The 17586-nt window shown below is 45.7% G+C and overlaps 2 protein-coding genes across 7 annotated transcripts in view; one reads left to right on the plus strand and one right to left on the minus strand.

The window, feature by feature from the left end:
- Nucleotides 1–17586, minus strand: part of LOC309530300 (uncharacterized protein) — a 670922-nt gene that overhangs the window by 447594 nt on the left and 205742 nt on the right. The gene's annotated exons all lie outside the window — the stretch shown is intronic.
- LOC309530351 (uncharacterized protein) overlaps nucleotides 1–17586 on the plus strand; it is a 51044-nt gene that overhangs the window by 387 nt on the left and 33071 nt on the right. The window contains exons 2-6 of one of the 3 annotated variants that reach the window (XM_082219244.1): nucleotides 899–1391; nucleotides 1594–1675; nucleotides 2958–3040; nucleotides 4236–4362; nucleotides 9911–11518. In XM_082219244.1, the coding sequence (XP_082075370.1) occupies nucleotides 990–1391; nucleotides 1594–1675; nucleotides 2958–3040; nucleotides 4236–4362; nucleotides 9911–11487 (2271 nt within the window). In that variant the 5' untranslated portion in view covers nucleotides 899–989 and the 3' untranslated portion in view covers nucleotides 11488–11518. The remainder of the gene's footprint in view (nucleotides 1–898; nucleotides 1392–1593; nucleotides 1676–2957; nucleotides 3041–4235; nucleotides 4363–9910; nucleotides 11519–17586) is intronic. The other 2 variants (XM_082219247.1, XM_082219246.1) reach the window with 2 other exon arrangements.

The following is a 17586-nucleotide window of genomic DNA, read 5'->3' on the forward strand; positions in this document are numbered from 1 at the left end:
GATTTTCCAAAGCTGGAGAAGAAGGTGGACTAGCCCCCCCCTAAAAAAAACCCCCACGTGGAGGAAGGAAGGGAAGGTGGGAGAGAAAGGAGAGGAGTAAAAAGAGGGATCCCAGCCCAGAGTCTGGCTGCTGCATTGGGGACCAGTTTCCCAGTGTCTCCCAGGGCAGCTCCCCACGGAGGCCACTGCAGCAATCCCCTCGCACCCAGAGCAGGGCATCCCAGGACCACGTCCTCTCTCTCCCAAAGGGATTGTTGCTGGAAATGGGCGCTGCTACTCCCTGAGCCTCCAGGGACCTTGGAATCTATGTGTGTTAAGCTATCTAACAGAATACTAATACTAAATTACCCGCCTAAATTTCAAGGGAGGTGTCTTTGGCCTCATCCACTTGGCCCTCAGGGGTTGGCCAGATACCTTCCTGGCCCTCAGAGCAAAGAAAAAGGGACCCCACCCCAGGAGTCTGTCTGGAGAGCGGCAGAGAGTCCAAGTGCAAGAAAAGGAGACAGCAGCAGGGGAGTGGGGGTGGGGGGGAGCAACTCCTGAGGACCCCCGGATGAGGACCCCCACTAGAGCCAAGTATCCATTTTACACAAGATACAAATGACACCCTTGTCAGTCAGTTCTGACTTCATGCATTGACTGGAAGGCAGGAGAAACCAGGCTGATTCATTTCCCAGAAATCCCTTCAGTTGCCTCCACATTTTGCATTGCTAGAAGGCTAGAGACATATTTCTTCTCTTCTTACTCCTCTTTACTCCCCAAAAGATAGCTAATGGTCTGGGCTGTGGTGCAATCCTACCCTGGTTCCCAGCAAGACTCATCCATGCTTGCTCAGGGAACCTTTTCTTCTCCTGATATTGTACAACTTTTGTAACAGAACAATGTACTTGCTTTGTAGGATTTGCTAGAGCTTCTCATTCAGACAGACAGAACTTGGCAGAAGACCAAAAGGTTCCTTCCGATCTTTCAGAGGCTTCCTGAGAGCACAGATGGATGAGCGAGACACAGCTGGCCCTGGAGCAGGAAGAGGCCATGACATCCAAACTGGGAGCAGTGGGGGGTTCTGGGAAAATTTTGTGCAGAAGATCCTGGGTGAGGAGGACACCCTCTGCTCAAAGATACAGAGCCAGCAGGTGAGGCAGTTCTGCTTCCAGGAGGCCAAAGGACCCCGAGAGGTTTGCAGCCGACTCTACCACCTTGACCGTCAGTGGCTGAAGCCAAAAAGGCACACGAAAGCTGAGATGCTGGACCTGGTGATCTTGGAGCAGTTCCTGGCTGTCCTTCCACCAGAGATGGAGAGCTGGGTGAGGGAGTGTGGAGCAGAGACCAGTTCCCAGGCGGTGGCCCTGGCCGAAGGTTTCCTCCTGAGTCAGGCAGAGGAGAGGAAGCAGGTGAAAGAGACTTTCCTCTGGATACTCCCAAGGGGCTCCAAACAGGATGGAGAACATCCCATAATGCTCTACTGTTGGCCCATCTGTTTTGTGGGAAGGCATCCATGGAATGAGATCTAACACCCTGAATGTTTTTGTCTTTGTCATTCTTTTACTAATATTTCTCCCCATTCTCTGTTTTGAATCCTTGTTTCTTTTTCAGGGAATGGATCTCTTTGCAGAAATGGACCTGGGTTCCTGTGAGGCAGAGACGCCTCCGTTGGACACCAGAGAGAGGCCACTGGGTAAGGAGGAAGGTGGTGTTTCTCTGTTTGGTCTCATTCTGTTGGTTTTCCAACTCATCTGAGGGTTCTTTGTCACGGCTAAAAATTGGCAGCTGTTTCTTTAATGCTTAAAAAGCTGGGTCAGCAGGAGTCAGCGGCCTGAACCGGGTTGTATATATAGAGTGAGAAGTGTTAGTTTGCTTTGGGTTGGTTGGTTGGTGAAAGCTGGTAGTGTTGATGTGTGTGAGAGATTTTGACCAGCTTTGGCCCATCTGAAGCTGATACAGGCTCGTCTTATCTTGAGCCCAAGCAGAGTAGTCCACACAGCAGAAGGATAAGCAGTATGTGCCACATTCTCAACTTTATTTCCACTCTATGCTGAGAGAATACAAACATGCATCTTGCCTCTGTGAGAGCAGAGAAGCAACCTGTCTCTCTAACAAAGAAACCGAGAGAAGAGTGAAAAACAGCAAACCAGTGTATGTCACATCCAGTCTCCCATTCCCGTGGGAATCCAACAGTAACTTGGAGTGTGGAATGCAAAACAATGTCTTGTGACATACATTCGCTGCTCAGTGAGGAAGCAGAAACCAACAGTGTGTACAGTTGGTCAGTCGCTTTTGCAGAAAGGCTTTTAAGAATAAAAGCAGAAAGCACTCTGCAAGGATACTCTTCTTGTGGACTCTTTTATGCCAACAAGGGTCCGAGGACCAGGCTGAGGCAACAAAGGGAGGTCAGAACATTTTTTTTTTTTACACAGACTGACAGGTTATGGGCCCAGTGTTTCTGAGCTTGTGCAAAGTGCAAAACGACTGACAGCATCTGAGCAGGGAGCTGGTGAGTCCTGGTGGTGTATGGAGCCAGTTGGTGGCAAGCTGTAACTGTCTGCAGTGACGCTGGGGCAGCTAGGATCTGAGGATCAGGAAAGCACTCAGCGTCGGCTACTGGAACAGTCTGAACTCCTAGAGGACCACAGTAGGCGACTCACAGAACAGCTACACCAGTACTCTGCAAGGATACTCTTCTCGTGGACTCTTTTATGCCAACAGAACCTTTTTTTTTTTTTTTTTTACAAACACTGATATTCTTTTCATCTTATTTTGCGGGGAGACAGTTGGGAGCAAGGGTCCAGAGGAGGGGAGATGGGTTTCTGCACATCTAACATATGAAATGGGCACAAACCTCCAAATGCTTTGAGCAGGTAAGGCTTTCTGAAAGGCCCATCTGTAATTAGAGATGCCCTGTTTCCCCTGTAAGAGAAGCAGGCACTCCTGGCGTCCTGTTTACATTTTTTCTCTTGCAGGTGACAGAATGATGCCAGCAAAACCTCCTGATCCACCTTTTCATGGGGGCAGAAGGGAAGCAGCGGCTGTGGAACCAGATCAGGTCAGGGGAAGCTATCTTGTGGGGACAGAGGCCGAGGAATGGAGCAATATCATGGACTGGTTGGGCACAGAGGAATGGTGGGAGGAAGCAGCTGGGGAACCAGGAAGGGAAGATGGCTCAGAGCCCAAGAAGTTGAGGTGGAAGAAGGATGACTTATCAGAGGGAGAAGTCTGGGAAGAGGAGATGTCAGAAGCTAAAGGGGTAACAGGGCTTAGTGAGCTGGGAGACTCTGTGGCAGAATGCAGTGCAGAATCAGAGGCAGAAGAGGAGGAGGCAAGAGGGAGAGGAAAGTCGAGAGGCAGAGGTGAGTCAGGAGAAGGAGGAACCATCAGTGTCTCCCTCTCCTTCTGCCAGAAGCCACCCTCCCTGTCTCTCAGAGCCAGGAGACCCCCTGCATTACAGGAATCTCTGCTAGATCATGCAAACTGACAGACCCTCTGGGAATGAGCTGCTGTTCTCATGAGGCCCGAAACTAAACCAAGTCTGTGAATATCGTGTTCTTGCTAAGAAAGTGTGAACTCTAGCTGTGTACTGTGGGATTTCCTACCCATAGAACTCTGACACCAGCCTTCTGAATTTCGCCAGTAGGATTCATCTGTAGTTGCAGTTTTCATGGAATCCTGGAGTTGAAAGGGACCCCAAGGGTCATCAAGTCCAACCCCCTGCGTTGCTAGATCATCCAAGACAGATGACCATCCAAAATAGGCTTATCTTATTTCTAGACTGATCACTGAATGCAAAAATTGGTTTCTAAGAAGTGGACAAATGAGAACAAATAGTGGCATGGATTCACCTAACGAGCGCCATCCGCTGGAAAATGGAGCCTGCCCCCATTCCTCCCCTCCCCCTCTCCATGCCCCCATGAACCCCTTGAATTTGGCTCTAGGGCATTGGGAGGGAACCTTCCCAGAACAACTCACGAGGTGAGGAGAAAATGGATCCTTCCATCGGTGAAACTGGAATGCTTGCGTAGGCAGAATGACTTGGAAAACACAAGGTGGAGTTCCACCTATTTGCATAAAGACGGATACCCATAATTAAAAGGCAGAATAAAATAAGCATCCATAAATAAAATGTGCAGCAAAGCAATCCTATTGAAACAACACTGCTATTAACAGGAAGGAACCAACAGAGCATTGTGTAGCAGATCATATTTCTGCTGTCTCAGAGGAGGACATTTCCCTTTTTCTTTCAGGGCCCAGTGTGCTTTGAAGATGTGGCCGTTCGCTTCACGGACGAGGAGTGGGCGTACCTGGATTCTGTCCAGAGAGCTCTGCATAAGGACGTCATGGAGGAGACTCGTGGGATCGTGGCCTCTCTTGGTAAGGCTCCCTGTGGAATCATCATATCAGCCTGGAAATTCAAAACATACCTCTCTTTCTCAGAGCTCAACAGCACCCCCTATAACACCTGGGAACCTAAAACCCCAACAATAAACAGTAACTTTCAGTTTTTTCTTTGAACAATCTTCCTCAAATTATTCCTTTTCCTACCACGATCAGGCTGGTCTAAAATGCCCAGGCCATCTTAAATGTCAGCTTCAGAATTGTTAGGAAAGATAAGTTGTGAGCTTTAGAGCTTACAGGGTTAACAGCTCAGAGTGTCCGGCATCTGGGGAGGAGCTTTCTCAACATCCAGGAAAGCTGTTTTTTCGTTCTTTCTGACTTTCGTTTTCTGCTGAGACAAGGAAGACGCAACATCTGCATCTTCCGATGGTTTATCTTGCTGAACATACAAAAAAGCTGTCTATTTTTTTCCCCATAAATTTTTATTCATATTTGCACATATATAAACAAAAAATCCACCACATACCTTATACAAATTACCGTATTTTTTGCCCTATAGGACGCACTTTTCCCCCGCCAAAAATGAAGGGGAAATTTGGGTGCGTCCTATGGGGGGAATGCAGGCTTTCGCTGAAGCCTGGAGAGTGAGAGAGGTCGGTGCGCACGGACCCCTCTTGCTCTCCAGGCTTCAGGAAGCTATCCCCCCAGCCGCGCAAGGTCCCAGAGCGATGCAGAAGGTGCGCACACCTTCGCCATCGCTCTCCGACCCGTTCGGGGGGCTGGGGTCGGGGGAAGCTCCGGCTCTCCCGCCCCCAGCCGCGCAAGGTCCCAGAGCGATGCCGAAGGTGCTTGGTTGGAGAATGTTCATTGTAAACGTATTGGCTGTCTGTTTACTGATCGGGGCAGGGAGTTCACTTCTCAGCAGTTTGAAGCTTTCCTGACTGAGAAGGGAATCCAGCATGACTTATCAAACCTAGATCACCATGGATGAATGGGCTCGCGGAGCGAGCAAATCAAACGTTGCTGCAAGGAATGAAAACCTTGTTGCATGATGCCAATCTCCCTGATAAGTTTTGGGGGGAGGCTCTGTCGAATTTTGCTTACACTTTTAATCGCAGATTGTCATCACCTATTGGTTGTACCCCCTATGATAAGATGTTTGGTAAGAAACCCAACATCAAGCACATGAGAATCTTTGGTTCTGACATGTGGGTACACACCCCACAAAGCAACAAGCTTGGGAAGCGTGGGGCACATGGTTTGTTCATGGGGTACGAAAAAGGTGCATACAGGGTATGGATGACTAACTCTAAGTCCATTAAGTTCACAAGGAGTGTTGAGTATAATCCTAAGTGGGGGGAAAATGTGGGAATTTTCCAGAGTTACCCAGAGGAGGATGAAGGTGATGTCAAGCAAGCAGCTAAAGCTGAGGAAGCTGCTGAGGATGATGATGATGGGATTTTGAACGAGGAGCTGTTTATGCTTCCACCTGATGGAATGCAGATACAAAAGGGAATGGTCTGTAAACTGCGGAAATCCTTATATGGTCTCAAGCAGAGTGCCAGGTGTTGGAACACAAAACTCACTGAGACGTTGCTTTCTCTAGGTTTTCACCAGGGCAAAGCTGATCCATGTGTGTTTGTCAAGGAGGAGGGACAAAACAAACTGTATTGTTTATGTTTTGTTGATGATCTTCTGATGTTTTGGAAGAATCAGGCTTTCTACCAAAGCACCCTAGCTCAGCTGAAGGAGCACTTTGACATGAAGGATCTTGGTGAGGTATCCAACTATCTTTCTCTGCAGGTGGAGAGGGACCAAGCAGGTAATTTTCTGGTACACCAAACACAGAAAATTGCTGATGTTTTAACCAGGTTGAATTTGGTTGATGCAAACCCAGCAGACACACCGATGGTGACAGGTTACCAGGTAGACAGTACTGCTGAAGCATTTTCTGACACTACGCTGTACAGATGCATTCTAGGCAAGTTGAATTTCATTGCTAGATGCTCAAGACCTGACATAGCTGTAAGCTGTAACCTGCTTAGCAGACATGCCAAGAATCCTACTACAGATAGGTAGCCGTGTTGGTCTGCCATAGTCAAAATAAAAAAATTCCTTCCTGTAGCACCTTAAAGACCAACTAAGTTAGTTCTTGGTATAAGCTTTCGTGTGCATGCACACTTCTTCAGATAGACTGAAACAGAAGTCACCAGACTAGTGGCCAAACTACAAGAAAGAAGATTCCACCTAAACATTAGGAAGAACTTCCTGACAGTAAGAGCTGTTCGACAGTGGAATTTGCTGCCAAGGAGTGTGGTGGAGTCTCCTACTTTGGAGGTTTTTAAGCAGAGGCTTGACAACCATATGTCAGGAGTTCTCTGATGGTGTTTCCTGCTTGGCAGGGGGTTGGACTCGATGGCCCTTGTGGTCTCTTCCAACTCTATGATTCTATGTAGGGACAGTCTCTCTACTTGTCCATCATCACTTGCCTTTGTGCACCTTTCCCTGCCTTTACCGGTCTGATTTTGTAGTGACTGAGTCTCCTTATACCTCTTCAAAAATATAGAAATGCCTACTTTGGTTAAGTTTTTCCTAATCTTTAATCAATTTCTTCAAAACTGTAGCCTTGTTCACTTAACAGTACAATTTCACATCACTTTCTGGGTGACCCGTCAACTCTTTGTGCCATTTCTATAATTTTATTATGTTTTACAAGAACACATTTTTTAATATGATTTTTATTAATTTTCCAATAAAAACAAATTAATAACATCATTAAACATCAAAAACTCATCACATATCTTTTTTTTCTTTTAGACTTCCATCAACATGTCTGATAATTTTCCGTAATTATCACAGATCTTAATTTATATTGCATTATATATATCCTTTCTTACCATGTTGTTTAAACAATATTTCTACCAAATCTTCTTACAGAGCTTTTTGAAAACTTACAAATGTTATATCATTATCACAAATATTTTTAATATATTCTGTAAATTTACTCCAGTCCTCAGTGAATCTTTGGTCTCGTCGGTTGCGAATCCTCCCTGCCAATCTGTCCAGTTCCGCCTAATCCATTAATTTTGATCTCCATTCTTCAATCGTAGGCATTTCTTCTTGTTTCCATTTCTGGGCCAAAAGAGTTCTGGCTGCTGTTACTGCGTACAGAAATACTTTCTGATCGTTCCTTTTTATTTCACCACCTAATATTCCTAATAGAAATGCTTCTGGTTTTTTAACAAATGTATATTTCAGTATTTTCTTTATCTCATTATATATCATTTCCCAGAAGCACTTCATTTTTTTACATTCCCACCACATGATAAAATGTCCCTTCTTTCTCTTTACATTTCCAACATTTATTACTCACCTTAGACATCTTACTTAATTTAACTGATGTTATATACCATCAATATTTTCATAACATTTTCTTTAATTGTGGTACATGCCGTAAATCTCATCCCTTCCTTCCACAATTTTATCCAATCATCAAATTGAATGTTATATCCAAAGTCTTTGGCCCATTGAATCATAACTGATTTAACCTCTTCATCCTTCAAATGCCATTCTAATAATAATTTATACATCATAGATAAGTTTTTAACTTCGTTATTCAATACTTCTCGTTGAAACCTAGATTCTTTTTCAGAATAGCCTCTATCTGCAACCTCTTTTCTAAACATTTCATTAATCTGAAAATAATGCAGCCAATCGTTTACATATTCTTTCACTTCTTCATATGGTTTCATTTTCCACTTACTTCCCTCTTTCTCAATTAAACTTCCATATGTTATCCACCTCCCAGTCATATTGATCTTTTTAACACTCATCGCCTCTAATGGTGATAACCAGTGTGGTATTTTTGGTTCAAGTAGGTTTTTGTACCTACCCCATACCTCATTCAGAGATCCTCTAATAATATGATTTTTGAAACCTTTATGCACTCGGTTTTTTTCATACCATAAATATGTGTGCCAACCGAATCTATTGTCATATCCTTCCAAATCTAACAAATCTCTATTTTCTAATTTCATCCATTCTTTCAACCAACATATGCATGTTGCTTCATAATATAATCTCATATCTGGCAGGGCCAAGCCTCCCTTCTCTTTTAAATCTGTTAACAACTTAAATTTTATTCTCGGCTTTTTGCCCTGCCAGATATATCTTGAAATCAAAATCCATAAGATGCCACCAAACGAATAAAAGTCTGTGTTAAATCTCAAAGAGAGGGGAAGAGAAGGAGAAGGGCAAAAGCCTTCCCCATCAAAGATACAAAAATGGCGCAGTTCGCTTCTTTGTATCCCATTCAAATATTCCACAGAGAAGGAGGGAGGGGGGGTATGAACTTCAGAGGGCAAAAACACTCCTAATTCCTCTCAAACTTCTTTTAAACTTCCACCAAATTAAGGTAAAGAAACAGTATTTTCCCTCTTAGTATCTTCTGTCTCTCTTCACAGGCTAGAATTAATAAATCAGTCCGTCGCTGCCAATTGGGCAGATCTTTTTAAAAACAAAAGTAGAAAGCTCTCGGAGTCTTCTCCCCCAACATTTCCCACCGACTCACTGATAAGACTATTAATTGCCTTCCAAATGACTCTCCCCCTTTTCTCTATCTTTATAATCCTTATACTCCTTATAGTCCTTTAAAAGGCAGTCAAATAAATTATCAGTTTAATCTGTTTGCATTGACTTACGTTTTTGTCCCGCTCTGAAGATTGTTCTTGTGTGTAGTTTAAATTCCAGGCAAGGCTGACCTCCTTTTTTCCACCTTACCCACTTCAAATTGGCTCTAATCCATGGATTTGTATTTTAAAAAGTCCCAGTTCGATATTTCTTAATGTTCGAGAGCTGATCGCTTCTGTGTGCAAGCTCGGAGCTTCGCTCTTGAGGGATAGAAATGGCCTCCTGCTGTCCGCTTCTCTACCCTGCGACTCTCATCGCCTCCAAAAAAGAGGTTACTTGGCAGCCGGAGGATAAGCTCTTGGACCGTGCCGGGACCCTGCCCCTTGAATATCCTTTCAATGGTGTTTGGGGGGCTGTGGCGCTCTTGCAGCACTCCCTTTTCCCCTCAAAAGCTGGATTCTCTCAGCACTGAGGAATCCCGCTTGCTTTCACTCCCACGATCCCCGGAAGCCTCCTCAACTCTTTGTGCCATTTCTATAATTTTATTATGTTTTACAAGAACAAAAAAACAACAACAACCAACTTGAAAGCAATCACAAAAGACACTGACAAAAGTCAACCTAAGCATTTTGTCCTTTTTCTGGTTATTTGGCTATAGCATTAGATAGAATACGGATAATTGAACAATTTCCATTGATACATAATTTTATGATATTACTCGAAAAGAAGCAGTGTTATGAGCCATCAAACCACTGAAATACACTTTTCTCCAAAAGTCTTCCACAATTTTGACCACTACTGTATATCAAACAAAGCAACATTCAGCACCTCAACAGAATCTCATAATAAATATGTTGGTTATTGACAAACAACAAAGGTAAGAAACACACTGAACTCCGTTAAGTTCTTCTCCACTTGTTCCTGAGGCTCTAATCCCTTTTTGTCTCCATTGCAGATTGTGATGAATCAGAAATCGAGAATGAAGGTGAACAGAAGATCCCCAGAGAGGAGAAGCCACGAAAAAATTTGGAGTTTGAAGAAAGCTGCAGTCAGCGCTCCCATTCCACTTCCCATCAACAAAATATCCTTGGAAAGAAACTCTATCAGTGTGTGGAATGTGGAAAGAGATTCAGTAGGAGCTCCTCTCTCACTAGGCATCAGAGAATTCATACAGGGGAGAAACCTTATCAGTGTGTGGAATGTGGAAAGAGCTTCAGTCAGAGCTCCGATCTCACTTCCCATCAAATAATTCATACTGGGGAGAAACCCTATCAGCGTGTGGAATGTGGAAAGAGCTTCAGTAGGAGCTCCTCTTTCATTTCCCACCAAAGAATTCATACAGGGGAGAAAACCTATCAGTGTGGGGAATGTGGAAAGAGCTTCAGTCACAGCCACAATCTCACTTCCCATAGAAGAATTCATACAGGGCAGAAACCCTATCAGTGTGTGGAATGCGGAAAGAGCTTCACTCACAGCCACAGTCTCACTTCCCATCAAAGAATTCATACAGGGGAGAAACCCTATCAGTGTGTGGAATGTGGAAAGAGCTTCACTGAAAGCTCCAAACTCACTTCCCACCAAAGAATTCATACAGGGGAGAAACCCCATCAGTGCGTGGAATGTGGAAAGAGCTTCAGTAGGAGCACCGATCTCATTTCACATCAGAGAATTCATACAGGGGAGAAGCCCTATCAGTGTGTGGAATGTGGAAAGAGCTTCACGTATGGCTCCTCTCTCACTTCCCATCAAAGAATTCATACAGGGGAGAAACCCTATCAGTGCGTGGAATGTGGAAAAAGCTTCAGTCAAAGCTCCCATCTTTCTTGCCATCAAAGAATTCATACAGGGCAGAAACCCTATCAGTGTGTGGAATGTGGAAAGAGCTTCAGTCATAGCTCCTCTCTCACTTCTCATCAAAGAATTCATACACGGGAGAAACCCTATCAGTGTGTGGAATGTGGAAAGAGCTTCACTGAAAGCTCCTCTCTCACTTCCCATCAAAGAATTCATACACGGGAGAAACGCTATCAGTGTGTGGAATGTGGAAAGAGCTTCACTCATAGCTCCTCTCTCACTTCCCATCAAAGAATTCATACAGGGGAGAAACCCTATCAGTGTGTGGAATGTGGAAAGAGCTTCAGTAGGAGCACTGAACTCACTTCCCATCAGAGAATTCATACAGGGGAGAAACCCTATCAGTGTGTGGAATGTGGAAAGAGCTTCACGTATGGCTCCTCTCTCACTTCCCATCAAAGAATTCATACAGGGGAGAAACCCTATCAGTGCGTGGAATGCGGAAAGAGCTTCAGTAAGAGATCCAATCTCACTTCCCATCAAAGAATTCATACAGGGGAGAAACCCTATCAGTGCGTGGAATGTGGAAAGAGCTTCAGTAAGAGATCCAATCTCACTTCCCATCAGAGAATTCATACAGGAGTCAGACCTGAGGGATGCTCCTCCATCCACGATGCAGCTACCAGTAGACCTTTGACACTGGCTCAGCAGAGCACACCTTGCTGTGTTAATCTGTAGGTGAGCTGGCAGAACAAAAGGTCCTCTCAAGGTGAGTGGAAAGGAGGGGAGTAATAGAATCATAGAATTGTCAAGTTGGAATGTACCATAAGGTGCTTCTAGTCCAATTCCCCACATTTAGGGACCTTTTTGTCCTCCTGGCCACCCTTCTTATCATATGTATTGATTGTTTATGACCTCCGGGGTTGCTGAATGCACTCCTTTTAAGTTTTCATTCATTTCCCCTAAAATTATGCATGCTTAACTAGTGTTTGTAGTTTAACTTTTCCCCACGTGGGGTCTGTTGAAATGCTCAGAAGAAATCTGGTTGGTTCTTATGAACACTCTGTAAAAGTTCTTTTGTGAATAAAATGACCTGGGCCGAGGGGTAGACAGAGAGAGACACAGACAGAGATTATTATACACACCCTTCCCAGAGTCTTGCTGGTTCAAGCCTCTGTGTGTATTCTTATTAATCAGAATTCAATCCTTCCTTTACTTTGGGAACGCTCACTTCTCCATCCGCGGGCGAAATCCCCTGACCTTTCATTGGTAGAGCTGCCACCACGCCAGTAGCAGGGACTGACTGAGCGGGCGGTGAGATGCTTTCAGCCTCAGACACTTGGTGGGTTCTGAAATAACTGTGCAGGCCAGATTCACGACTCTGGCGGGCTGGATTCGGCCTGTGGGACATAGTATGAGGACCCCTGGTCTTCACTGACTGGCAGCTCCCCAGAGTTTCAGGCAGGGATTTCGTCCAGCCCTTGCAGGAGTTGTCAGGGGTTGACTCTGGGATATTCTGCATGCCAAGCAGATGCTCTTGGTTCCCCATATTTCACTAGACTTTCGATGTTATGCTATTAGCAACCGTGGAGATTCTACCTGCCTCTTTCGAAAGAACACTCACCTGATCAATTTATTTATTTATTTATTTATTTATTTAATAAATAATAATAATTTATTTATTTATTTATTTTAAAAAATGTTTATTAGGATTTTACAATAAACACAGTGTCAGGGAACTGCCATCGGAAGGACAGGAGGTGGAAGGGCTCACAGAGGTTGGGAGAGACTCAGCAGCTGAAGAGGGAACCAGCAGGGGGAGAGGAGGGTCTCCGAGGGAAAGTGAGCAGGAGAGATGGCTCAGAGACACTTCCAGCGAGAACAGTGGGGAGGTTTCTGGACCTCCTATAGGGACACCCACTCCTAGCCGGAAACTGTCACGCCGTGAGTCCAGAAGACGTGTTTCCGTTAAGGAGCTTTTATGTTGGAAGCGATTCCGTAAGCAACCACTGTCGGAATCTGCCAGTGACTGACGGAGCCATGCTTAAGGGGCTCCGTTACAGACAGAGGTTTGCGGACTTGAACAAACTCTGAGGGACCAGGATTTTACGCACAAGCAGCTCATCATCCCATCACAGCATTCCGACAGTCACTGAAAGCAGCTTGTGCAGGGGAAGGCATCATGAGCAACCCAGCCGGAACCAGAGAAGCAGGAGCTGGAGCGGGTCCAAGCCTGGAAGAAAGGTACAGGGTGTTGGAAGTCCAGCTAGCGCTGCAGACGGCGAGGCTCGAGGAGAGGAGGGCTCAAGATGCAGAAAAGGGGAAAACCACCCCGCTCGCCAGAAAGGTGCCAGGATTGGTGCAGAAGTTTGGGGGGAGCCCAAGAACTATCATGCCTTTAGGACAGAGATGCAATATGCCCTCAATCTGCAGTTTGATGACTTTCCCGACGAGGAATCGTGGGTGGCATTTGTGATTGGGCATCTCGAAGGGGGGGGGCGAAAGACTGGGTTAAGCCCCTGATGGCAGCGAATAATGACATCCTAAAGGACACGAGGAAGTTTTTTGTGTGCTATGGACCTGATGTCTTCCAGCGATATTGAGCAGGGAGTGGTACGCAGGCTTGTAAACAGGGGAGCCGATCTGTCCGTGAGTACTGGACTGAGTTTACCATGTTGATCCATAAATTGGGGTGGGATCTATCGGCGGAACCCATACAAATGCTTTTTGAAGAAGGGCTTTCTTCGGATGTAAAAGACGAACTTTCCCGAGGGCCCAGGGCGGAGTCTATGCACCAGCTGACCAAATCCGCGCTGACCATAGGAGCACGCCAGGAGGCAAGAGCCTTGGAGAGGCGGGAAGGGAAGGGGGAACGTTGGAGGGAGTTTCGCATTCCAGAGATTCCAGAGCCACCTTTCCCGCCAGGAGAGCCGATGGAAATTGGAACAGCGCGCGCGCGCGCAGTTTCAAAGCCCAGTGAAGGGCGGAAGAAGGAGGGGAAAGGCGCCAGGAAATGTTATCTCTGCCAACAGCCAGGTCACTTTGCCAGAGTCTGCCCCCAAAGAAAGGAATGGCAAGGGATGGCGGGAGCAGTTGGGGAGAAGGAGGAAGAAGTCCAGGAGCAAGTAAAAGCCAACGCCTGGCTGCCACCGTTGGGGCACAGCATCCAGGCCAAAGAGCAGTGAAAGTGCCCACGCCGGAACCGCCTAAACCCGCCCTAGTGATAGAGGTGTTGCTAGAGCTGCCAAACGGACACCCACTAAAGATAAAGGCGCTATTGGACTCAGGCAGCTCCTGTAATTTCATGAGCAAGGAGTTTGCAGCTGAACACCAGATACAGACTATCCCTTTAAGCAACCCTTTGCAGGTGACCACGATCGATGGGAGGGAGCTGTTGGGAGGAGAAGTCAGCCAACAGACCGTCCCAATGATAATGAAGGTGGCAAGACACACCGAGCTCATAGCGTTTAATGTGGCCACCTTGGGAGGAGCTCCCATTATTTTGGGGATGAGCTGGCTAGCGTTACATGATCCGCTAGTGGGCTGGCATCAGAGAGTGGTCTCCTTTGGGTCAGCACATTGTCTGAACACTGCAAAGAGGGGAAAGCCCCAGCAGGGGCCAAAGCCACTCTGGCAGGGACGGAAGTAACGGTCAAAGGGAAGGTGCCCCCACAATACGCACATCTGCGCAACGTCTTTAGTGAAAGGGAATCAGACAAACTACCCCCGCATAGACCCTTTGACTGTCAAATCAATTTACTCCCTGGGGCCCAGCTCCCAGTAGGCAAGCTGTATGCCATGTCAGACAGGGAAATTCAGGAGTTAAGGGAGTTCATTGACAAAAATCTGAAGAGAGGTTTCATCAGAGAGTCCAGAGCGGTGGGTGGCAGCCCAGTGTTTTTTGTGGATAAAAAAAACACGGACAAGCCGAGACTTGTAGTGGACTAGAATCATAGAATCATAGAGTTGGAAGAGACCACAAGGGCCATCGAGTCCAACCCCCTGCCAAGCAGGAAACACCATCAGAGCACTCCTGACATATGGTTGTCAAGCCTCTGCTTAAAGACCTCCAAAGTAGGAGACTCCACCACACTCCTTGGCAGCAAATTCCACTGTCAAACAGCTCTTACTGTCAGGAAGTTCTTCCTAATGTTTAGGTGGAATCTTCTTTCTTGTAGTTTGGATCCATTGCTCCGTGTCCGCTTCTCCGGAGCAGCAGAAAACAACCTTTCTCCCTCCTCTATGTGACATCCTTTTATATATTTGAACATGGCTATCATATCACCCCTTAACCTCCTCTTCTCCAGGCTAAACATGCCCAGCTCCCTTAGCCGTTCCTCATAAGGCATCGTTTCCAGGCCTTTGACCATTTTGGTTGCCCTCCTCTGGACACGTTCCAGTTTGTCAGTGTCCTTCTTGAATTGTGGTGCCCAGAACTGGACACAGTACTCCAGGTGAGGTCTGACCAGAGCAGAATACAGTGGCATTATTACTTCCCTTGATCTAGATGCTATACTCCGATTGATGCAGCCCAGAATTGCATTGGCTTTTTTAGCTGCCGCATCACACTGTTGGCTCATGTCAAGTTTGTGGTCAACCAAGAGTCCTAGATCCTTTTCACATGTACTGCTCTCAAGCCAGGTGTCACCCATCTTGTATTTGTGCCTCTCATTTTTTTTGCCCAAGTGCAATACTTTACATTTCTCCCTGTTAAAATTCATCTTGTTTGTTTTTGCCCAGTTCTCTAATCTGTCAAGGTCGCTTTGAAGTGTGATCCTGTCCTCTGGGGTGTTAGCCACCCCTCCCAGTTTGGTGTCATCTGCAAATTTGATCAGGATGCCCTTGAGTCCATCATCCAAGTCGTTGATAAAGATGTTGAATAAGACCGGGCCCAAGACAGAACCCTGTGGCACCCCACTAGTCACTCTTCTCCAGGATGAAGAGGAACCATTGATGGGCACCCTTTGGGTTCGGTCAGTCAGCCAGTTACAAATCCACTGAGTGGTAGCATAGTCAAGACCGCATTTTACCAGCTTCTTTACAAGAATATCATGGGGCACCTTGTCAAATGCCTTGCTGAAATCAAGGTAGGCTACATCCACTGCGTTCCCTTCATCTACCAGGCTTGTAATTCTGTCAAAAAACGAGATCAGGTTAGTCTGACATGACTTATTTTTCAGAAATCCATGCTGACTATTGGTGATCACAGCATTCCTTTCTAGGTGCTCACAGACTGTTTGCTTAATGATCTGCTCCAGAATCTTCCCTGGTATTGATGTCAGACTGACTGGGCGGTAATTATTTGGGTCCTCTCTTTTCCCCTTTTTGAAAATAGGGACAACATTTGCCCTCCTCCAGTCTGCCGGGACTTCGCCTGTTCTCCAGGAATTCTCAAAGATGACTGCCAGTGGTTCTGAGATCACATCTGCCAGTTCTTTTAATACTCTTGGATGCAGTTCATCTGGCCCTGGAGACTTGAATACATCTAAACTAGCCAAATATTCTTGTACTATCTCCTTAGTTATTCTGGGCTGTGTTTCCTTTGCTGAATCATTTGCTCCAAATTCTTCAGGTCGGGCATTGTTTTCTTTATCGGAGAAGACTGAGGCAAAGAAGGCATTGAGGAGTTCAGCCCTTTCTGTGTCCCCTGTTTGCATTTCACCATCTTCTCCTCTGAGTGACCCCACTGTTTCTTTGTTCTTCCTTTTGCTACAAACATACCCATAAAAGCCTTTTTTGTTGCTTTTAACCTCTCTAGCAAGCCTGAGTTCATTCTGTGCTTTAGCTTTTCTGACTTTGTGTCTACACGTGCTGGCTATTTGTTTGAATTCCTCTTTGGTGGTTTCCCCCCTTTTCCATTTTTCGTACACATCCTTTTTTAATCTTAATTCAGTTAAAAGTTCTTTAGATAGCCACCCTGGCTTCTTTAGGCACCTTTCATGTTTCCGTCTCATTGGTATTGCCTGACGTTGTGCTTTTACTATCTCCCTCTTAACAAACTCCCAGCCATCATGAACTCCCTTTCCTTTTAGTATTGTTGTCCATGGGATCTCACCCAGCACTTCCCTAAGTTTTATGAAGTCGGCTTTCTTAAAGTCAAGAAATTGAGTCCTAGTATGCTTGGCTGCTCCTTTCCACTGTATAGTAAACTTCAGAAGAGCATGATCACTCGCACCTAATGATCCTTCCACTTCTACCCCACTAACCAGGTCATCAACATTGGTTAGGACCAGATCTAAAATGGCTGTTCCTCTTGTTGCTTCTCCCACTTTCTGGACAATGAAGTTGTCTGCAAGGCCAGTGAGGAATCTGTTTGACCTTATGCTCTTGGCTGAGTTTGACGTCCAACAAATATCCGGGTAATTGAAGTCCCCCATTACTACTATCTCCCTTCCTTTTGCATGCTTGGCCATCTGTTCCAGGAAGGCATCATCTATGCCCTCCGTTTGGCTTGGGGATCTATAGTAAACTCCCACAATGAGGTCTCTGTTATTCTTCTCTCCCTTAATTTTGACCCAAATGCTCTCACTTTGGCTTTGAGGATCTAAATCTTGGATCTCTTCACAGGTATACACTTCCTTGACATATAACGCCACTCCTCCTCCTTTCTTGTCTGTTCTGTTTCTCTGAAATAGATTGTATCCCCCCATTATTACATTCCAATCGTGGGACTTATCCCACCAGGTTTCAGTGATGCCTATTATGTCATATTTAGTTTGCTGTACCAAGAGCTCAAGCTCATCTTGTTTATTTCCCATGCTTTGCGCATTAGTGTACAGACATTGAAGTCCATTCATTCCCCCGTGTCTCTTATTTAAGGATTTTTTCCTCCCACCA

This window comes from Podarcis vaucheri (assembly GCF_965113315.1).
Source record: "Podarcis vaucheri genome assembly, chromosome: 4".
Taxonomy (NCBI): Eukaryota; Metazoa; Chordata; class Lepidosauria; order Squamata; family Lacertidae; genus Podarcis; species Podarcis vaucheri.